At 41.4% G+C, this 23,725-nt stretch overlaps 2 protein-coding genes across 9 annotated transcripts in view; one reads left to right on the plus strand and one right to left on the minus strand.

Annotated features, from left to right (window-relative positions):
* SPATA6L (spermatogenesis associated 6 like) overlaps positions 1-23,725 on the minus strand; it is an 82,593-nt gene that overhangs the window by 57,473 nt on the left and 1,395 nt on the right. For 4 of the 8 annotated variants that reach the window (XR_638542.4, XR_002517611.2, XR_638543.3 and 1 more), the window contains exons 1-3: positions 14,993-15,233; positions 10,678-10,815; positions 6,136-6,184 (exon numbers count right to left, since the gene is read on the minus strand). Coding sequence is in view for 5 of the 8 variants with exons in the window: in XM_009188821.3 (XP_009187085.1) it covers positions 6,136-6,184; positions 10,678-10,815; positions 14,993-15,031 (226 nt within the window). In the remaining 3 variants the exon portion in view is untranslated. Of the gene's footprint in view, positions 1-6,135; positions 6,185-10,677; positions 10,816-10,942; positions 11,003-14,992; positions 15,645-23,725 lie in introns of those variants that run through there. The other 4 variants (XM_009188820.4, XM_031654207.1, XM_009188823.3 and 1 more) reach the window with 4 other exon arrangements.
* PLPP6 (phospholipid phosphatase 6) lies at positions 11,072-14,048 on the plus strand. Its single transcript, XM_003911748.5, has one exon. The coding sequence runs from the start codon at positions 11,155-11,157 to the stop codon at positions 12,043-12,045; it is 891 nt and encodes a 296-aa protein (XP_003911797.1). The 5' UTR covers positions 11,072-11,154; the 3' UTR covers positions 12,046-14,048.

Below are 23,725 nucleotides of genomic sequence, written 5' to 3' on the forward strand. Positions count from 1 at the left end.
TTTAATAGTAATAATAAAAATAATAATTAAAAATAACTCCAAACCAACATCAAATCAGGTATTTCTAGAATTAATCAATCAAGAGAGTGTAATGAGAGTAACAGAATTATAAAAATAGCATTTCACTAGCCATAAAAAAGAACAAGGGTTCATGTCTTTTGAAGGATCTGGAGGTCGTTATCAAACTAACACAGCGACAGAAAACCAAATGCAGCATGTTCTCACTTAAAAATGGGAGTTAAATGATGAGAACTCATGGACACACAGAGGGGACCAATACACACTGGGGCCTACTTGAGGGTGGAGGGTGGGAGAAGAAAGAGGATCAGAAAAAATAACTATTGGATACTAGACTTAATACCTGGGTGACAATCTCTACAACAAATCCCCATGACACGGGTTCACCTATATAACAAACCTGCACATGTACCCCTAAACCTAAAAGTTAAAAAAAAAAAAATAGCATTTCACCTCCTGAAAAGTATTAAAAAAAAAAGATGCAATATTTGTCTCCTAAAAGTGCATACAATAAATAAATAAGTGTATATATACATAGAGCTCTAAAATAACAATGCAATTTTCATCTTAAATATTCAAAATCCACTTGTTATCCATTAATGTACAAAAGTTTATCTTGCTTAAAATAGTGTGCAATATGACTATACAAATTAAACATAAAATATAACTTTGTAAGGCCAGGCATGGCGGCTCGTGCCTATAATCCCAGCACTTTGGGAGGCCGAGGCGGGTGGATCACCTGAGATCAGGAGTTCGAGACCAGCCTGGCCAACATGGTGAAACCCCATCTCTACTAAAAATACAAAAATTAGCCGGGCATGATGGCAGATGCCTGTAATCCCAGCTACTCGGGAGGCTAAGGCAGGAAAATTGTTTGAACCCGGGAGGTGGAGGCTGCAATGAACCAAGATTATGCCACTGCACTTCAGCCTCGGTAATGGAGTGAGACTCCATCTTAAAAAGAAAATATATATATATATATATACAAACTTTTTAAATTTTCTTGAGTTCAAAATATATTTAGAAATAGCGAGCCTATGTACAATGACAAGAATAAAATTAAAATAAGGACAAGAATAAAGTTCAGATCTTTAAGATAACTTAAATGATATATTAGGTTGGTGCAATTATAACAATTAAAAAATCAATGAAGATAATTCTCACAAAATAACATAACAAGTGAAAACATTTTAGTTATTTGTTTTTGTTTTGTTTGAATTAGGGTCTCGCTCTGTCACCCAGGGTGGAGTGCAGTGGTGCGATCTTGAGTCACTGCAACCTCTACCTTGCAGGTTCATACGATTCTCCTGCTTCAGCCTCCCAAGTAGCTGGGACTACCGGCACGTACCACAATGCCCAGCTACTTTTTGTATTTTTAGTAGAGATGGAGTTTCACCATGTTGGCCAGGCTGGTCTCAAACTCTTAACCTCGGATGATTTGCCCACCTCAGCCTCCCAAAGTGTTGGGATTACAGATGTAAGCCACTGTGCCCAGACATGAAAACATTTTAAATAGACAACAAAAGTAAAATTCTAACTTTGTAGATTTATGAAAAAATTTTGAATTTATATGACAAAACTTTAAATGCCAAGAAACTTAAAAGCCAAGACAGCGTGACACTTTAGGTTTTCAAAATGAGAGGAGGGAATATATATTTGCCAACCATCACCCTGATGGTAATTTAAGCACTTAGTTTGATTCAGCCTCTAAATTCTTTCTTTTTAATTTTTAATTTCCACAGGTTATTGGGGAACAAGTGGTATTTGATTATAAGTTATTTAGTGGTGATTTGTGAGATTTTGGTGTACCCATTACCTAAGCAGTATACACTGCACCCTATTTGTAGTCTTTTATCCCTCACCCCCTTCCCAATCTTTTCCCCTGAGTCCCCAAAGTCCATTGTGTCATTCTTTTGCCTTTGCATCCTCATAGCTTAGCTCCCACTTATGAGTGAGAACATACGATGTTTGATTTTCCATTCCTGAATTACTTCACTTAGAATAATAGTCTCTAATTTCATCCAGGTCATTCCTAATGCCATTAATTCATTCCTTTTAATGGTTGACTAGTATTCCATCATACATATATATAATGGAATATATATATATATGTATATATATATGTACTCACACACACACCACAGTTTCTATATCCACTCGTTGATTGATGGGCATTTGGATTCGTCCCACATTTTTGCAATTGCAAATTGTGCTGCTATAAACATGCGTGTGCAAGTATTTTTTTCATAAAATGACCTCTTTTCCTCTGGGTAGACAGATACCCTAGTAGTGGGATTGCTGGATCAAATGGTAGTTCTACTTCTAGTTCTTTAAGGCGTCTCTACACTGTTTTCCATAGTGGTTATACTAGTTTACATTCCCATCAGCAGTGTAGAAGTGTTACCTGTTCACCACATCTATGCCAACATCTACTATTTTTGATTTTTTGATTATGGTCAGGCTCTAAATTCTATGCAGTCAATTAATTCTCATCCTGACTCTATGAGTCCAATGCAATGGCTATTCTCATTTTTATGAATGAAGAAACTAAACCTCAAAGAGGAAACTATAGTAATGTGGGCAAGGTCAGACTGGCTAACAGTAACAGGGTTACATTGGAACCCAAGTAGTGTGTTCTCAGGGCCTGTCCTCTTATCCGCAAGATACTTCATTGAAAAATCCTATTCTTCCATAGAGCAAGTTAATTAGGATGCTTGATAAAATAACTACAACTTTTAATTGCCTTCTGGAATGGCATCACGTAATTCACACTTGCTTTAAATATCAAGGACAAAAGGAAATCATTAATGAGTGACCTAGAGAACTGTTCTTATGTTCTTTTATGCTTCATTCTACCTCCCAGGGTTAATACTGGGAAATGAAATGAAAATATCTCAATTCTTGCAGGATCATTTGAAATGCTGGATTTGTTTCGGAATTTAAAGAGGCTTGAGAGAATCAGTGCTCTTACAGATGTGACCCATCTCAGAGAGATGTTTCACCTTCCTGTTTTTTAAGATTCAGGTAGAAATATAAAAGCAGTAAATCAACTTGGGTATTGAATCTACTTTTTAAAAGGCCAAATGCCAAAGGCATCATTTTTTATACCCAATTGCCTTGATGGCTTCCTGAGACACATACTTGCTCAGTGACTACCCTCATCTATGCTACCTCTGTAGGTACTGACTCACTCTTTGCCCAATTTCAAACTCTTTAATCTACCTGGTATGTCAGCCTGAGACCTAGCCTGCTCCCATTCTGACTTCTACCCAGGATGACATCCTGTCTCTACAAAACAAAAACAAAAACAAAACTAGCTAGGCATGGTGCTGTGTGCCTGTAGTCCCAACTGCTTCAGAGGCTGAGGTGGGAGGATCGCTTGAGCCCAGAAAGTTGACGCTGCAGTAAGCTATGATCGTGCCACTGCACTCCAGGCTAGGTGACAGAGCGAGACCCTGTCTCAAAATAAACAAAAAAATAAAGACAAATGATCCCATTAAAAAGTAGGCAAAGGATCTGAATATACATTTCCCCCAAAGAAAATACACAAATGGCCAATTATCTCACGAAAAAATGTTCAACATCATTAGCCATCAGGGAAATGCAAATCAAAACAATGATGAGATACCACTTCACACCCACAAAGATGACTACCAATCAAAATGACAGATAATAACAAGTGTTGGCCAGGATGTGGGAAAATGGAACCCTCATACATTGCTGGTGGGATGTAAAATGATTCAGCTGGTTTGGTAAATAATGTGAAACTTCCTTAAAAGGTTAAACATACAGTTACCATATTGAAACGGGAAAAGCTCCCTTTTCCCCTTCTCAGGACGTGCGATGCAGGTGTGGCTTGCTTCTTCCGTGCTCCGCTGCTCAAACCTCTAGAGGAGCAGACAGAGGGGGACAGGCTGTGGGGTTCCAATCCCATGGCAGTATCTAGGGGTGAATGTTTACAGCTCCTGAAGCCCCAGTGGGTGTGTGTTACAGGGTGCTCTTTTAGTTTACCGTCTATAGGCAGCTTGTGTTAGTCAGCTCAGTTAGACCCTCTACCCTGTTGCAAGGACATAGGGGCTTTCTGTATCCCCGGGTTTCTTGCCTCGGTGTACTGGAAGAATCGGATCACACATGGGCTTGGAGAATGAGTGTGAGGTTTTATTGAGTGGAAGTAGCTTTCAGCAGATGGGGGAGCCAGAAGGGAGATGGTTTTCCCCTGGAGTTGGGCCGCTTGGCGGCCCCGGCTCTCCTCCAACCGCCCCAGCCAAACTCCGTGTCGTTCTGCTAGTGCCAATGTGCTCCTCTCGATGTCCAGTCGCTTCTGTCTCTGCCTTGCTAGGGTCTCGGGTTTTTATAGGCACAGGATGGGGGCGTGGTGGGCCAGGATGGTCTTGGGAAATGCAATATTTGGGCGGGAAAGCAGGAGTGCCTGTCCTCACCTAGGTCCATGGGGATGGAGCCCTAGCCAGGGATCACATCCTTCCTCTACCCAGCACTTCCTCCTTCCATATTATTTAAAGGTACCACTCTCTCTCTTCCCAGCACTCCTGTATCAATGTGACCCAGCAATTTCACTCCTAGGTATACCGAAGAGGCATTAAAACATACGTTCACACAAAAACTTACACACACCGCCGGGCGCGGTGGCTCAAGCCTGTAATCCCGGCACTTTGGGAGGCCGAGACGGGCAGATCACGAGGTCAGAAGGTCGAGACCATCCTGGCTAACACAGTGAAACCCCGTCTCTACTAAAAAATACAAAAAACTAGCCGGGCGAGGTGGCGGGCGCCTGTAGTCCCAGCTACTCAGGAGGCTGAGGCAGGAGAATGGCGTAAACCCGGGAGGCGGAGCTTGCAGTGAGTTGAGATCCGGCCACTGCACTCCAGCCCGGGCGACAGAGCGAGACTCCGTCTCAAAAAAAAAAAAAGAGTTTGAGACCAGCCTGATCAACAAGGTGAAACCCTGTCTCTACTAAAAAAATACAAAAATTAGCCAGGCGTGGTGGTTTGCACCTGTCATCCCAGCTACTTGGGAGGCTGAAACAGGAGAATTGCCCGAACCTGGGAGGCAGATGTTGCAGTGAGCCAAGATGGCACCATTGCACTCCAGCCTGGGCAATAGAGCAAGACTCCATCTAAAAAAAAAAAAAAAAAAAAAACTTACACACAAATATTCACAGCATCATTATTCATCATAGCCTAAAAGTGGAAACAATACAAATGTCCATCAATTGATGACTAGAAAAACAAAATGTGATATATTCATCCAATAGAATACTATTTGGCCAAACAAAAACTTAAGTTCTGGCACATGCTATAATATGGATGAACCTTGAAAACATTACACTAAGAAGTCAATCACAAGGAAGCACATGTTGCATAACCTCATTCATATGAAATATCCGGAATAAGCAAATCTATAGAGATGGAAAGATTAGTGGTTACTGATAGCTAGGAGGGTTGCTGGGGAATAGGGAGTGATTGCTAATGGGCACAGAGCTGCTTTTTGTAGTGATAAAAATATTCTAACTTAATGAAATACACAAAAACAATTTTTAGAAATAAACAACCAAACAGAATCATACCATCCCCATCAAAACCCATCTATATCTAGCTGTTTTTTTTTTTTTTTTTTTTTTTTTTTTTAGATGGAGTCTTGCTCTGCCACCCAGGCTGAAGTGCAATGGCACGATCTCGGCTCACAGCAAACTCCACCTCCTGGGTTCAAGTGACTCTCCTACCTCAGCCTCCTAGGTAGCTGGGACTACAGGCATGTGCCACCACATCCGGCTAATTTTGTTGTATTTTTGGTAGAGATGGGGTTTCACCATGCCGGCCAGGCTGGTCTCAAACTCCTGACCTCAAATGATCCACCCACCTCGGCCTCCCAAAGTGCTGGGATTACAGACGTGAGCCACCGTGCCCGGCCAAGCCCATTTATATTTAGAAAGGGTATGTAGCAGAATCAAAAATGTGATTCAAATTTTACATAGGCTGTCTTGAAATAAATATTTACCAAACATGAACATATCACAGTCTAGAAAAGAGCAGACTTTTAAATCTGTGAATTACACACAATAGTCTTTTGGTTTTTTGTTTTGTTTTTCAGAGTACCTACTTTCCAAAAGGTCTACTACAGCTCCAGGATCTACTGCACTTTCAAATACCTGCAGAGAAAAATGGAGAAAATAAATTTTCAAAGTTGTATTAATAAGTGCATATAGAAACTGTAAATGCCAGGTGCAGTAGCTCACACCTGTAATCCTAGCACTTTGGGAGGCCAAGGTGGGTGTATTGCTTCAGCTCAGGAGTTTGAGACCAGCAACATGGTGAAATCCTCTCTCTACAAAAAATACAAAAGATAGCTTGGCTTGGTGTCTTTTGCCTGTATTCCCAGCTACTTGCGGGGCTGAGGCTGGAGGATCATTTGAGCCCAGGAGATAGAGGTTGCAGTGAGCTAAGATGGCATCACCACATTCCAGCATGGGAGAAACAGTGAGACCCTGAGAAAGGAAAGAAAAGAAAAGAAAAGAAAAGAAAAGAAAAGAAAAGAAAAGAAAAGAAAAGAAAAGAGAAGAGAAGAAAAAGAGAGAGAGAGAGAGAGAAAGAAAGGAAGGAAGGAAGGAAGGAAGGAAGGAAGGAAGGAAGGAAGGAAGGAAGGAAGGAAGGAAGGAAGAAAGAAAGAAAGAAAGAAAGAAAGAAAGAAAGAAAGAAAGAAAGAAAGAAAGAAAGAGAGAGAGAGAGAAGGAAGGAAGGAAGGAAAGAAAGAGAGAGGAAGGGTAAATTAAATTCTTCCAAGTAATTAACATATGTGAAATCCAGTCACACAACATTTTAGAACTCAGCAGATGTACCTTTAATAAGTGTCTGATTAAAAGTTCAACAAGTGATTATAGAATAAATGAAGGTTAACACAACAATAAGTGCAAAAAAATCTCAATTAGATAAATCTACCACATGCTAAAAATGTCATCAACTTGACCTAGCTCTACTGTTTGTTGCTGAAAGCCCATCTTGAATCAACCTCAAAGAGTCTTGTTTGACTACCTAGCAAAACATTCTGTATACAACAGATACTCATTAAATGTTAACTGAATGAATGGTTTCTCTTCCCAAGCAATTGGTTGTGCTGAAAAGGAACATAAAAAGAAATTTTACCTATGCGTAACACAAAACAAAAGCTAAGTACTAGCAGCTACACTCACATAGAATAAGAAAAGAGAGGAGAGTCTCAAAAGTTTTAAGTGTATCTTGAAGCACAAGAAAAACATTGTAATATCTGTCTAGCCATTGCCAAATCTTTATATTTTGTTCTTGAAATAAAAGGGCCTGGGATAGGATTGAAATAAAGGTACACCATGCCTTTCCCCCTAAGTTCTAGGCCCTAAGAAAAACAAAACATTTTCAGCAGAGCTTGATTTCAGGCTTCAAAGTTCTGATTTAAATGGTATTTAAACTTAAACAAAAATGAAAGTGTCTCATATAATCAATTTTTGTCCTACTGACTGGATTTATCAAGCAAATGTGGGTAAGTGAGTTTTTTTGCCTAAATTATTTTAATAATCCTTTCGTTTTACCCATTGTTATGGGCTGAATTGTGTCCCCCCAAAAATTCATGGGATGAAGTCTTAAACCCAGTATCTCAGAATATGACCTTAGTTTGCACATAAGGTCACTGCAAATAAAATTACTTAAGTTAGAATAAGGTCATACTGGGATAAGGTAGGCCTCTGATAAGACTGGTGTCCTGAGGAGGGGTGGAAATTTGAGCACAGAAACTGTTTTAAAAAAAAAAGAAAAGAAAAGAAAAAAAACTTTAGGCAAAATTAAATTTATTTGAGCAAGGAACGATTCATAAACTGGGCAGCACTCAGAACTAAAAGAGGTTCAGAGACCTCCACTGCTGCATTATGGACAGCAAGCTTTTACAGGCTGACATGAAAATAAGACAAAGAAAATACATTTAATTGGTTAGAGTAGAAAGACCCTAGTTAGAGATCATTGGCAGTTTCTGATAGGTAAAGTCTCTAGTTAAAGGTTAGTTGGCAATTTCTTATTGGTAAAATCTCCAGTTAGAAGTTCATTGGTGGCATCTGTTTGGTAAAAGTCTATAGTTTTACTGTTTACATTGGGCTTTAGTTTGCTTACGCAGGAATTTAAAGCACTGGAGCCGCCCCAGCCTAATGACTTCCCCCACCCCAGTCTTTTTTTAACAGTACACACACAGAGTGAATGCCATGTAAATATTGGAATTACACTGCCACAAGCCAAGGAACTATACCAGAAACTAGGAGAGAGGCCTGGAATAGGTCTTTCCCTAGTGCCTTTAAAAGGAATATGTCCCTGCTGACACTCTGATTTCAAGAATTGTAGCCTCCAGAACAGCAAGACCATGTTTCTGTTGTTTAAGCCACTCCATTTGTGGTACTTCTGTATAGCAGCTCTAAGAAACTAACATCCATATCTAAGGATTTTCTCAAGTATGATCTTGGGGAGTAAATGATCAACATGAACTGCTTGAACAATGGCTCATATATTCTTATGAGTAATTTGTTTACCCAAATGCCTCAGAAAATTCCACTTTGAATTAAACAGATCCAAGGAAGAGAAAATTTTCACCGCCTGCTGAAAGTAGTTGCAGCTAGAGAAGGGAACAGATACAAGGAAGCTAAAACCAACAGGAAGAAAGGAATATGAACCCAAACAACTCATGCAAGAGGACAATTAATTGAGTGAATTTTATAAAATGAAAAAATGGTTCCATGATTTGTTTGACTAGTAATCTCAAATGTACAGCTTTTCAACAGAGCAGAAGTGGCATCTGAAATGTGACTCAGGCTCACTCTTCTCTTTGACAAATCAAGGAGGTTGGAGTTATCTAGTCGTGTGCTTCTATGATTTTCTATCTTTGGGCTTCTTATAAAAATATTTTTAAAGGCTTTTACAGGCCAGACGCAGTGGCTCATGCGGTAATCCCAGCACTTTGGGAGGCTAAGGTGGGCAGATCACTTGAGGCCAGGAGTTTGAGACCAGCCTGACCAACATGGTGAAACCCTGTCTCTATTAAAAATACAAAAATTAGCCTGGTGTGGTGGCAGATGCCTGAACCTGGGAGGCAGACGGTGCAGTGCCCCAAGGTCTTGCCACTGCACTCCAGCCTGGATGGCAGAGCAATACTCTGTCTCCAAAAAAAAAAAAAAAAAAAAAAAAAAAAGAGGCTTCTACAGAGCAAATTCAAAATTGATATAACTAATAAGAAAATTATTGGGGGGGAGGGGAAGACTGCATTTTTACCACCAACTTTTTACCATCAATTTTTTACCACTTTTTTTTTTTTTTTTTTTTTTTTAGACAGAGTCTGTCTCTGTCTCCCAGGCTGGAGTGCAGTGGCATGATCTCGGCTCACTGCAAGCTCTGCCTCCCGGGTTCATGCCATTCTCCTGCCTCAGCCTCCCAAGTAGCTGGGACTACAGATGCCCACCACCATGCCCGGCTAATTTTTTGTATTTTTAGTAGAGACGGGGCTTCACCGTATTAGCCAGGATGGTCTCCATCTCCTGACCTTGTGATCCGCCTGCCTCGGCCTCCCAAAGTGCTGGGATTACAGGCGTGAGCCACCGTGCCAGGCTCTTTTTTACCACTTCCAACATCTAAATGGGAGAACTAAGTTCCTTTAGATTCTGATTATATGTGCTAAGGTTATAGCCATTTATTTCTCTCTTCTTTTATCCAGCCAGTTTGGTACATTCTTCATTTAAATTAATAGGTTGTGATTTCTAAAAATATTACATACAATCTTAGCCCTTCAGAAAATTGATCTTCATCTCCTCTCTCAACCTCAGGTTGAAACAGATAGGTCACTTTCTGGGCCTCAATTTCCAGACCCTTAAAAATGACATGCTCTACTCTGTAGCCTTCCTTCTCCCCAGATCTCCCTTAGTGATATTGTTTGGGGCAACATCATTAGACTTATTAAGGTTAAAACTGATTTCATCTCTAAATTCCAAAACAAAAAATGTTAAGAGATTGTCAGTGATGACATAGTAATAACATCAATATTCTATGAAATAATTTAGTGGGAAGAGGGCTGGTAATGTTGTGATTATTTATATCACCATGTTATTCACCAAAATGGAATCTAGCTTTTATCACTGTAGCTAAGTAAACCAGGTGTGAGCTGAGGAAACAGTAAATCTGAACAGCCTTTTTATTTTGTTACAGGATTTTAATTACAGGATTTAACTAATTTCATTTTTTTTCATTATTTTTCTTGGTCTAATACAGTTTTTTCTAAGGTCCACAGCTTATTAATAATCCCTTTCATAAATATAATGCAACTACCTCTAACACCTCCAAAAACATTCAGAAATGCTCTCCTTGCTCTAGTTAAAAAATGCCATGGGAGTTCCAAGAATAGGAAACATCAACCGGGGTATTTAGCACTAGATTGACAGAACTTGGCTCAGACCTGCATTACAAAAGCAAGTCTTCCAACTGTGGTTTTGCTTCAAGGCCGACTGCGGTTTTGTACTGTGCTGAAGTGCTTTTGGATAATTTTTTTGAAGGAAATTTACAAAATAATGCTGTAAGACCTGTGTTCTTTATAAGAACTCTTAGGTTACCTTCAGACAACAAAAGCCAATGAGAAAGTCAAGATCACCTTTTCAAATCTCATGCTCTGCTGAATCATAATGGGGAACGCAGAGGGAAAGCTGTTTGTCTCCAGGTACTGATTCAGGAGGTAGACCCCGAGGTACACATCTTGCTTGCCAGGCAGGAACACCCCTGGGCAAGAAATCTTAAAAAGAAAGAAAACAACAAACAAGAGAGAGAAAACAGGCTTTCCTTTGTTTTGTTACACGGGGCTCTATTTCTTTTAAGCTCCTACAAACACTGACATTTTCCCCATCACCTCATTCCCTCACCTGTACCTCCCAGCGCCAACGTCCTCCCCTCTGCTCTCCTCACATTGGAAATTCCAATTCCCTCACACGTCTCCACCAGGTGTCACAATCGCGCTCTCGCCGGCTCCTCTCCCCGCCCCTCCAGGATGGTAGTGCGGAAGCGGAAGAGGCTGCAGGGCCGGGAAGCCTCTGTTTAGTCCGGCCTGGCACCGGGGTCCGGGCCGCCATCCGCGATGCCAAGTCCCCGGAGGAGCGTCGAGGGACGGCCGCTGGGCGTCTCCGCTTCGAGCAGCAGCAGCAGCAGCCCCGGCAGCCCAGCCCATGGCGGCGGTGGCGGCGGCAGCAGGTTTGAATTCCAGTCCCTGCTCAGCAGCCGCGCTACCGGGGTGGACCCCACCTGCGCCCGGCTCCGTGCTTCGGAGAGCCCAGTGCACCGCCGCGGCTCCTTCCCCCTGGCCGCGGCGGGCCCCTCCCAGGCGCCCCCGCCTCCGCTGCCCGAGGAGGACCGCATGGACTTGAATCCGTCCTTCCTGGGCATAGCCCTGCGCTCCCTGCTGGCCATCGACCTGTGGCTGTCCAAGAAGCTGGGGGTGTGCGCGGGAGAGAGCTCGTCGTGGGGCAGCGTGCGACCCCTTATGAAGCTGCTGGAGATCTCGGGACATGGCATCCCCTGGCTGCTGGGCACCCTCTACTGCCTGTGCAGGAGCGACAGCTGGGCCGGGCGCGAGGTGCTGATGAACCTGCTCTTCGCCCTGCTGTTGGACCTGCTGCTGGTGGCCTTGATCAAAGGGCTGGTCCGCAGGCGCCGCCCGGCCCACAACCAGATGGACATGTTTGTCACTCTCTCGGTGGACAAGTACTCCTTCCCGTCGGGCCATGCCACAAGGGCTGCCCTGATGTCGAGGTTCATCCTGAACCACCTGGTACTGGCCATTCCACTGAGGGTGCTGGTGGTTCTATGGGCCTTCGTCTTGGGCCTCTCCAGGGTCATGCTGGGGCGGCACAATGTCACCGACGTGGTTTTTGGCTTTTTTCTGGGCTACATGCAGTACAGCATCGTGGACTATTGCTGGCTCTCACCCCATAATGCTCCGGTCCTCTTTTTACTGTGGAGTCAACGATGACACCATCTCATTGATGATGGCACCAGGAGGTCTGAAGGTTTCCACATTCAATGATGCCAACCTAAACCAGCAGCCATCCCGCTTGTCCCTCTTAGGCATTTCAGGCTTCCTTTGGGATTTCAGGTGTCCCACCATCTTGATGTGCTGCTAGGCTGGAGCACACGCTGGCCATTACTGAACACAGCCATATTAGGGAAAGCAAAAAACCCTCTATTGCATATTTATTCAACAATTGTTTATGTCTCCGGGACAACTGCAAAGAAACCAAGCTGAGGTGGTTATACTGTTGCTGTTAAAAGTTGGTATCAATAAGATTTGTGTTTTGTGGTAATCCCTAAATCAACATACCACTTGTAAACTGAACTTTGAGAAAGAAACATGATGTTCATTCTGTAAATATACATGCAGACAGGCCATGTACTAATCCTAGTCCTTTTCCTGAGGTAGATTTTAAACAGTATTTTTAAAGTTCAAGACATAGGTTTTTCTAGTTTATTCCCTGAAGATCTGTTGCCATAGTTGGGACGATTTCTTCTTAATCCTGATTTTCTTGGTAAGCTTTTTTACTTTATTTTCTCTTTATTATCTCTATCCATATTTGTGGATCGGGTAGTGGGAAAAGAGATTATAATACTTGTCTTTCTCTCCTCTCCCTCCACCCCTCAAAAGATCTTTATGTGTTTCCCACTACTCCCTGTCTTTTAGCATTCAGAGAAAAAGCCAAGAACTTGCTTAAACAGGAAACACTTAAAAGGTAGGCATATCTAAGATGCTCATAGAAAAGGAAGAATGGGACATAGCCGCATGCTTATTTCTGTTTACAACCTAACATGGCATGAGAGAGGGCAGAGGAACTAAGTTGCTGGGGAGAGTCAGAGGAACTGAAAGTTTGGGAATAGGCTGACCATATATTATGCCAGTGACCAGTATAACAGGAGGGGCCCTGCTGCCAGTCATCTCCACTGAATAAAGAATAATGCTCCTCTATCAGGGTAATAAAATGGGGAAAGAACGTCTTCTCAATGCAAGAACGTAAGCTTTCTCGTATATACCTGTATGCTACAGTTTTTCACATGGAATTCCGTTTTCTGAGGTACAGCACATTTTAGGTAACAGTATTTAACTTGAAATTCATCAGGGGAGTCTGCTGCTGTACCAGGCACAAGGTATAATTCCAAAATTTCTGTTTACATTGATCTTTACATTTAAAGCTGTTCATCCATGGTGCCTCCCCAAATCATAAGACCAAAGACCACCAAATGCAGGGTAGACTCTGCTCATTATTCTTTGACCCAGAAAGACTGGAGAAGGCATATGCTTTAAATACTGCTCTACCTGAAAAAGAAATCCTTTAAATTACCTATGGAAGTGATGTCCTTAGATAATCTTAATGACTGTTTTGGCATTTATAAATAGAAATTATTATGGACTTTGATCTACCATACTGAGATTCGGATAGGAACGTGGAGAATGGCTGTGATAAGTAGGTTTCGATTGAGTGAAAGCATGAGCTTGTTCAGAGTGAGGGGCACACTGAAAAAGAAACAGCCATGCCTCAAAATCAAATCATTTGCATTCCCACAACATCCTGAACACCGACTACCTCTTCACTTGCTAAAGCAGCTAAACTGTGAAGCTCTAAGTGGGTTGGGTTTGTTGTTTAACCTTAGTGAGATCCTTTGTTTTAACTGCAGCAATATTCAGGCCAGATATTTGGAAGCAAATGATATTTCCTCTTGCGGTGTCCACAAATCTGAATATGAGGGGCATGAAATTAGGCTTACCATCTAGTTCATAATTACAATTTTGGAATTCCCTGTTTTAGTTGCTGGGGCCTGAGTTTTCTGACTTTTAAAGCATAGATCAATTTCACCTGATGTTTTTGAAGCATCCTAAGTACTGTAGAGTAGAAAACTGATTTCTTTGTTAATTGTACACTGAGGAATGCCTTTTAAAAATCAAAATAAAATTAACCAATAATGGTGAATGAAGTGAGATGAAAACTTGCTTAATTTTTGCCTTGATGAGGAGGGAGACTGATTTATCACTTAGCTTCTCAAGAGTTCCTTCATCTTCCTGCACAATTTTTAGGGCTTAAAACTGGTATAGTACGACTTAATATGGTCTAGCCCTATTTGCTGACAGCAAAGTGGGACAAATCCAGGAAATTTTGATCACCTTTCACACCCACAGGTATGATGAAACCACAGCATTTGCCAATTGTATGGAGGCCAACCAGATTCCATGACAATTTCCTGTTAGCATTATGCTTGTAATCATAGCCAGTAGAAAAGCCCCTAGAGGAAAGGTGGCATGACATTCTGTTACTAATTACATGGAAGGATTGGAAAATGGAAACTGAAATAAGAGGGAATGGTAGAAACCATGGAGTCACTCTGCAACAGCACCTCACTTAGGAAAGATTTGGTAATTACAAAATATTTGTTGATCGATTGATTTCCCTTTTGGAATTAGCAAGCCAGAGCCATCACTAAGGGGAGAATAGCATAGGAAAATATCTGATTGCTTCATAGAGTTGGCAAATAATCAGGAAGTGATGGAGCTTTTTAAAAGTATTCCCTGGTTAAAGAAGTTTAAAATCCGTTCACAAATTTTTATCCAGGAGAAGAAAATAAAATTCTACCTGGACTTAATGCAGGGTTGTTTGAAAATAATAAAAAAAAAAAAATCATGATAAAGATAAGAAACATGTTAACTTTAGAACAGGGGAAAAAAAAAAGGTGGGAACAGGTGGAGCTGAATTAAATGTTAAGAAGTCAGGGAAAACCAATATGGAGAATCTTAAGGACAAAGGTACGATCTGTCCCAGAAGATAATGATGTGTTTGTGGTAAGTGGAGGATGTGGGGGAGGGTTGTTGAAAACCACCTGAGACTATTTAAGAGTCCGACTTGAGGTTAAGGAGGGGGAGTTCATCAATCTCTTACCGCCCGGATCTGCAGCTCCACCACCACCTCCAGAGGCATCGTTCCCTGCGTGGGCGAAAGGACTGGAATGAAAAGATCCTTTTGTGCCGAGCCTTGGACCAATTTTTCTTAGTTTAGCTCAATCCCTAGAGCAAATGTTCCCAGAAGCTTCCCCAGTCCCCATCCCCCTATTCCCCCACCGTACCCCCCAGCCCAGGTCCCTCCCACCGGGACGGGTCTCTCACACTGGAAGCTGGAGTGCAGGCTTCCAGAAGGCGGAAGCGTGGCGTTGCCAGGGACACTCAAACGCGCAGTCTTCCATCGTGGAACGCGCGCGAGGCCCCAGCGCAGACGCGCGTACTCGCGGTGCGCCGCTTGGAGGCGCGGTCGCTGTCCCCCACGCAGTGCCCCCAACTGGAGAGACTGGCCCTGTCTGGCGTGGTAGGCGGATAGAGAAACGCCGATAATCCCAGATTTCTTTCCATCAGTTCCTATTATCCCCAATTACCATGTTAAAATGTTTACCGTTTCCATTCTGAAAGTAGAATGAGATCATAGGTTTGTTATAATTTAAATAGTACACATGTTTAGTAGCTGCACGACCCCCAAGCCTAGGAATTTCTGTAACAATTCTCATTTAATATAGTTGTCTGTTCCTAAAAATACTCTTTTGCTTATTAGATGTTATGTTTGCTTCGGAAAACATGGCCACCGTCAATAGCAAACGTGTGCTAATTAGAAACACAAGGTTAATTCTTAAACAGATTTAAAAGTTAGGTACCCCCTGTTAGCAACAATAGAAGTATGTCAGTCTCTCCATAACAGTGTCCAGCCTTTTCTGGGGTTTAGTTTAAGGCAAGCGTTGAGTAGCCCAATGGGTAGTTACTGTATTTGCCATAATCACAGTTACACTGTAAAAACCGTCAGAGGTGGTGGGCAGAGCGAGAGTTCTGAATGGGTAGGGGACATTCACTATATATAATAGACAAAAATGAAGGAAAGGAGCAGGTAGTGGCTCCTTCTAGCAATCCAAAAAATCTAGGAAGGCCAATGCTGTCTCTGAAAAAAAATTAAAAACCCTAAATTGTGTTCAGTCATTTATTACTAGTATTTTGCATTAGAAAGTTATACAATTGGATATAGTGCAGAAGGATGGTCAAGACAAGATTAGGTATTAATTTTGGTAACTGAAGTTTATTTCCCTGGAAGGGAAAAACTTGGTATGATAAAGAAGGGCATATTGTGTCCTTATCCAGTTCCTAGTGCTGTGTCTCTCTGCCTCTGCATACCAAGAGATACAGGTGGGCATCTAGCTACCTATAGTGTCCAGATCATTGATTTGTCACTCACAACTTGCTGACACCCCGAGTGATGTGGGACGGGACCTGTGATGATCCTAACAGGTAGGTCACCAACACCAATGCTAAGAAATCAAGGAGAGTGACAAACAGAACAAATTAATAAATAGCCAGAGTTGTATTGGGAGAGAAGGATCAGTCTTTATTAAGGATCTGCAAAGTGCTAGGGACATTGCATATGCTAATTCATCTCATCCCTATAATAACTCTATCAGGGAGATATTATCCCTATTTTACGATGCAGAATCTGAAGCTAGATAGCCTTTTACTAAAAGCCACAGACCTAATAAGGGAGCAGCCACATTTGAATCCAGGTGTGCCCTACCACATCACTGGGTCTGCAACATAGACATCCTGTTGATCTCCAGAGACACAATGTTCCATCATATGCTCTTCTTAGTCTTAACTCTTGATCTAACTGATCTCTCCTTGCTTGGCTGCTAGGGCACAGCTCTCTTCTGGTTTCCCTCCAACTTTCTGGCCATTCTTTATTTGTCTGTTTATCCTCCTCTGTCTGGCTAAGCAATGTTTCTAGGTCCTTTCCTTTCCTAACTCTGTACCCTTTACTTAGAGTGTCATCCATTGCAGGTACTGATTAACACATGTACACAGATTTACATACCCCACCAAGACCTCTCTTCTGCTGCCCCTGACAAGGTGGAATCTCAATATCATATCTTATATCATACATATATGTGTCTCCTCTTTGTAGCAACTGCCATAATAGCAGTTCTACATTTGTTCCTGTGACTGTTGATTACTATTTGTCTCCATAATCTATAAACTCTGCATGGCTAAGTTTTTATACCCTAAATAGGATAGAAGATAATAAATATTTTTGAATATTAAATGCAGAGATGGTCAAGCCAATCTGTGGGGGTTAATGTACATGGGTAAAGAGAGGTCCCATCACATGGGGTAAAAGAAATCTGCAGAATTAGAAAGGACCAGGCACAGCTACTTCTGCTAATCTTCTATGGTGATATTAAATGAGTTGATGGGGATACTTCACACTCTCCTAATTGTCCCCACCATGGTTACCTGAGGCTCTCAGCTGCTGTGGAGATATGGATACCCAATGCCTCTCACTCATCTTGCAAAGTAATTTATCACTGAGGCTGTCCACCTCTGCAGGGGGCCAACAAAGCCTTTTAAGGATTGGACTGTCACCACTACAAGAGAAAGGCTTTGTTAACTGGGTAGGTACCTCTTGGTGGCAGCAAACAGATTTCAATGAACAACCTCTGTTTCCAGAGAGTGTCTGCAGTGCAGCTTGGCCAGTAGTGACATCAGCATTGCAGAAGTGATACAGCAGCACATCCTGTTCACATCCTGGCCCCAGACAAGAAAATGAAACATGCCCCAAATGGGGATTTTCCAAAGAGTAAATTAACAAAGAACAAGAATATGGCAGATAATTATGGCTCAGATTTTTTTAACTAAAAAAATTAATTATAAGACACAAAAATCATAAATATTTCAAATAATAAGTATATTCATATGAAAGGAAAAAACTATTAAAGAGACAGCACTAATGGGAAGGATATGGGAAAACACATTGATGGGAGTGTAAATACATACAATGTATTCGTTTTCTATGGCTACTTAACAAATTTAGGGGCTTAAAGCAATACGAATTTATTATTTAATTTTGTGAGAAGTCGAACAGATCTCACTGGGTTAAAATAAAGGTGCCAGCAGGGCTACATTCCTTGCCTTTTCTGTTTCCTTGCTTTTCCAGAGGTTGCTCATATTCCCTTGGCTTAATGTTCTCTTCTTTCATGTTCAAAACTGGCTACATAGAGCCAAGGCCTTCTCATGCTGCCATCTCTCTGGTTCTCCCTTTCTTTCTTTTTTGTGTGTGTTTTTTTTTTTTGAGACAGAGTCTTGCTCTGTCACCCAGACTGGAGTGCAGTGGCACAATCTCAGATCACTGCAACCTCTGCCTCCCAGGTTTAAGCAATTCTTCTGCCTCAGCCTCCGGAGTAGCTGGGAGTACAGGCATGTCCCACCATGCCCAGCTAATTTTTGTCTTTTTAGTAGAGACAGGGTTTCATCATACCAGCCAGACTGATCTTGAAATCCTGATCTCAAGTAATCCGCCTGCCTCGGCCTCCCAAAGTGCTGGGATTACAGGTGTGAGCCACCGTGCCTGGCCTCCCTTTCACTTGTAAGGACCCTTGTGATTGCACTGAAAACACTCAGATAATCCAGGATAATTTCCCTAATTTAAGGTCAGCTGATTAGCAACCTTAATTCCATCTACAACCTTAATTTCCCCATTACCATGTAAGATAACATATGCACAGGTTCCAGGGATTAGGACATGGATATCTTTGGGGGCCATTATTCTGCCTACCACATATAACTTATCCGGAGAGCAATTTGATAATGTCTATCAAACTGTTTAATTTGACTCAGCAATTCCACTGCTAGGAATTTATCCCATGGGTATACTTTCACAAAAATATATGGTGCACAATTATTTCTATTTGAAAAAATACTGGAAACCAACTAAGTGTTCATTAGGTAGGATCAGATTAAATCAGTTATGTTTTAGCCATATGATGGAATATTATGCAGCATGGAAAAAGAATGAGGCAGACAGAGCTATACATTCTAACAGTAAATAGTCTATAAAATACAGAGTCAAGAAAATGGCATAAAAATGTATACACTGTGCTGCCATTTGGGAGAGAAGGAGAATATTATATCTACATATATGCTTAGAATATCCCTGAAAAGATATGCTAGAAGGTGCTAATAATGTGTTCCTCTGGGGAGGGACCTGGGATAGGGAGGCAGAGAGGAAGTTATTTTTTCATTGAATATCTTTAGGTACTTAAAAAATATATTTTTGCCAAGTACTTGCATTATTTAGTCCAAAAAGGAAACCGCATTAAAACAAGTAGAAAATGTAAAATAATAGAAAGGATTGGTCTGGGAATATAGAAAGGAGCAGGAACTGACTTCTTCAGCTTTTGGAGCTATATCCTATATACTGCATGCCATAAAAATATCCATGCAAGTGTGTCTGCCACTTCTGCTTCCAGTGCAAGGCTTCTTATCCTGTGATTCCTAGCTATCTCAGGGGTCTTAAACCTCCTGAAATGATAGGCAACATTTCCTACATGTGCATATATGCATCCAGGAAGAGTCTAGCTTTCATAATCTGAAAGAGGAAAGGTTAGTCAAGTCAGGTTTTATGGCACTGTTCAGTGCATGCTGAGTCCTCTTCCTGCCATTGGTTCCCCACCTGAGTTATCAGACAAGCCAACAGGTAAGAAAAGAGGGCCTGTTCTCTCCATCACATCCATACTCCCTTATTAGAGCAAAAGGGCAGCTGTATTTAATAATAAGTGATTAAAAAAACAAAAAGACCCTCAAAGTCCTATTCTAAGCAATTTGTTTATGTCTGGACTCAACAGACTCATTTGTCAGGCCCTACAATCTTTTGAGCAGTGAATTATTCATTAGCAAGTATGAATAACACCAGCAGACTGAGTTTCCAAAGTGAGTTAGTCATTTGCATTTGTAAGAAATGCCTGAAAAGGAAGAAACACAAAAACGAAAAAACACCCAAGAACATGAAATGATCTGGATTATTTCAGTAGTAGTGCATTTCCAGGTCACTGATTTTTCATTTCTTTTAAAGCATGGGCCCAGTCTCAAGACCCAAGAAATAATTGTCTTATATTTGGCCTTCTCTAAAGTCTTTCTCTAAAATTTTCTGTAATAGTTTAGTTTTCTCAAACTCTGATATACAGAGAAGAAAGTTTTACCTTTCTCACTTTTGTATGTATAAGAAAGCTCAATGAACTACATTGAGTTCGTTCTTTGGTTCTAACAAACTGCCTAAGGATGAAGTATAGCAGGGCGCAGAGGCTCACGCCTGTAATCCCAGCACTTTGGGAGGCCGAGGTGGGTGGATCACGAGGTCAGGAGATCGAGACCAACCTGGACAACACATGAAACCCTTCCTCTACTAAAAATGCAAAAATTAGCAGGGTGTGGTGGCACAGGCCTGTTCCACCTACTTGGGAGGCTGAGGCAGGAGAATCTCTTGAACCCAGGAGATAGAGGTTGCAGTGAGCCGAGATCACGCCACTGCACTCCACCCTAGGCAACAGAGTGAGACTCTATCTCAAAAAAAAAAGTAAATAAATAAAAAAGATGAAGTGTGTATATAGTTCATACACACATACATATATACATACATACATATATATACACATATATAATTTATATATATTAATGTTAATATCCTTTAGGCAGACTTTACATTATATCCTTTGGGCAAACTTTACATTAGCAGAATCTGGCTGTCACCATATGAACTCACTGATCAATTCCAGCCCCATTCTACATCATTATAGGTATGCTTCCCTATGTGATTTATAGGAAGTACCTGTGAAGCACATTTATCAAGAAAGTTGTAGTTGAATCTAATCAACTACACTGAGAGTTGCACTGTCTGATAATAAAAATACGGTAGCCATTTATAGTTATTTAACTGAACTAAAACTAAATGCATTTATTTATTTATTTGGAGATGGAGTCTTGCTCTTGTCACCTAGGCTGGGGTGCAGGGGCACAATCTTGGCTCACTGCAACCTCTGCCTCCTGGGTTCAAACAATTCTCCTGCCTCAGTCTCCTGAGTAGCTGGGTTTACAGGCACTCGCCGCCACATCCAGCTAATTTTTTATGTTTTTAGTAGAGATGGGGTTTCGCCATGTTGGCCAGGCTGGTCTCGAACTTCTGCCCTCAGGTGATCTGCCCGCCTCAGCCTCCCAAAGTGCTAGGATTACAAGTGTAAGCCACCGCACCTGTCCAACTAAATACATTTAAAATCCAGTTCCTCACTTGCATTAGTCACACTTAAAGCACACATAGCCACATGTTGCCAGCGGCTACTGGTATTAGATAATGCTGGCAGAATATTTCCAACATCACAGAAAGTTCTAATGGGCAGCATTGTTCTAGAGTTAACTTCACTTAAAGGAAACATGGAGGATAGAAAAACATGTTAATGACAACACAAGGAAGCAGGCAGACATATCTATAACAGAATGCGCGACATTCCAGCACGTACATGCAGTCCCAGCTACCTGAAAGGCTGAGGTGGGAGGATCACCTGAGCCTGGGTGGTTGAGGCTGCAGTGAGCCATGATTGTGCCATGCACTCTAGCCTGGCCCACAGAGTGAGACCTTGTCTCAATAAATAAATAAGTAAACAAACAAATAAATAAATAAATAAATAAATAGAGCTGGGCGCGGTGGCTCACGCCTGTAATTCCAGCACTTTTGGAGGCCGAGGCGGGCGACTCACCTGAGGTCAGGAGTTCGAGATCAGCCTGACCAGCATGGAGAAACCCTGTCTCTACTAAAAATGCAAAAAAAAATTAGCCGGGCATGGTGGTGCAAGCCTGTAATTCCAGCTACTCGGGAGGCTGAGGCAGGAGAATCGCTTGAACCCGGGAGGCGGAAGTTGCAGTGAGCCGAGATCGTGCCATTGCACTGCAGCCTGGGCAACAAGAGCGAAACTCTGTCTATAAATAAATAAATAAATAGAATCTGGGACATTCTATAGGACCCTAACCCAGTTAATCTGCAATAAGTCAATGGCATTTAAAAAAATAAATAAAAAGGAAGAGGTGAGGGAACTGATCTAGATTAAAAGATACTTAAGAGACCTCACAACCAAATGGAATATGTGGACTTTGTTGGGACATTAATTCAAACAAACCAAATGTAATATTTGAGACTATCAGGGAAAATTTTTTTTTTTTTTTTTTTTTGAGACGGAGTTTCGCTCTTGTTGCTCCAGGCTGGAGTGCAATGGCACTATCTTGGCTCATCGCAACCTCTGCCACCATGTCCGGCTAATTTTTTTGTAGTTTTAGTAGAGACAGGGTTTCTCCATGTTGGTCAGGCTGGTCTCGAACTCCTGACCTCAGATGATCCACCTGCCTTGGCCTCCCAAAGTGCTGGGATTACAGGCGTAAGCCACCGCGCCCAGCCTATCAGGGAAACTTGATTATGGTTTGGGCATTTGATAACACCAAGCCATTAATTTATATATATGATAATGCCCTTGTGTTTATGTAAGGCAAATATTAACATTGTTTAGAGACATATATTAAGGTATGTAGTGGTAAAATGATTTAACATCTAAGATTTTGCTTTTAAATATTCCAGTCAATAAATAAAAGGAATAGATAAAGCAAATGTTGTAAAATCTTGATAATTATTGACTGTGAGTGATGGATGAATGGGGTTTCTGTAATTCTATTCTTTTGTGTGTTAAAAAATATTCATAATAGGCTGGGCATGGTGGCTGACACCTATAATCCCAGTGCTTTGTGAGGCAGATGCTGGAGGATTGCTTGAGGTCAGGAGTTCAAGACCAGCCTGGGCAACATAGCAAGAACCCATGTCTACATTTTAAAAAAATTAGGTAGGCATAGCAGCATGCACTCATAGTCCTAGCTATTCAGGAGGCTGAGGTGGGAGGATCCCTTGAGCCCAGATGTTGGAAGCTGCAGTGTGCTATGATCTTGCCACTGCACTCCAGCCTGTGCGACAGAGCACAATCTTGTCTCTTAAAAAAAATCGTAATAACAATTTAAAAAAATCTTTAATGTATAAAATTCCCTTCAATATAAGTCTTACACATACTGAAAAAGAAAATATAGTGGATCTGTTCCCCTCAAATGCAGATAAGATGAGAAAATTATTGTGGTGTGTAATAATACTTTACAAGTAATTCAGAGGGACATCCACTTAAAGGGAAAAAAGTAGTGCTGTATTATAATAGTGATCTCTGCATGAATATCCAAAACAGCAGCTGGCAATTTGAGTATTTCTTTACATATACACACTTCTCAAGAATTTTTCAGGAATCTTCCAAGGAAGGAATCAAATTGCAATTGCACAGCTTTTAACAATCTTGAAGTCATTTGGGATCTGGACCCACACATGGGTTCTGTTTCACACAACTTTATTAGAGTTCATGAGTCAGACTCATATGTTACTCTTTGGCTTGTGCTTTGATTTACTGGCATTTGTAGGCTCAATGCTTACATAATGATGCAACACAAGTCCTTCTGCAAGGGCTGCCCTTGGGCATTTTGGATTACATAGTCTTTCCATTTAAAAGTAATTTCTACTCAGAAAAAAACCTAATTTGCTCCTTTGAGTTCAGCTGGCTAGCTCTACATCCACGGGAGTAATAGGCAAATTATGACCCAAAGCATTTTCCAACTAGTTTTATTTATTATCCAAAATAAGAAAGTAAAAGAGTATGATTAAGTTCCAAGACTTGTTTAAAAAGTGTCTACTGGAGCTAGACCTGGTGGTGCATGCCTGTAATCCCAGCCACTTGAGAGGCCGAGG

This window comes from Papio anubis, chromosome 13 (genome assembly GCF_008728515.1).
Source record: "Papio anubis isolate 15944 chromosome 13, Panubis1.0, whole genome shotgun sequence".
NCBI classification, from domain to species: Eukaryota; Metazoa; Chordata; class Mammalia; order Primates; family Cercopithecidae; genus Papio; species Papio anubis.

What these genes read in the sequence shown, in the direction of transcription:
- PLPP6 (XM_003911748.5), top strand. Translation starts at nt 11,155, where the DNA reads ATGCCAAGTCCCCGGAGGAGCGTCGAGGGACGGCCGCTGGGCGTCTCC.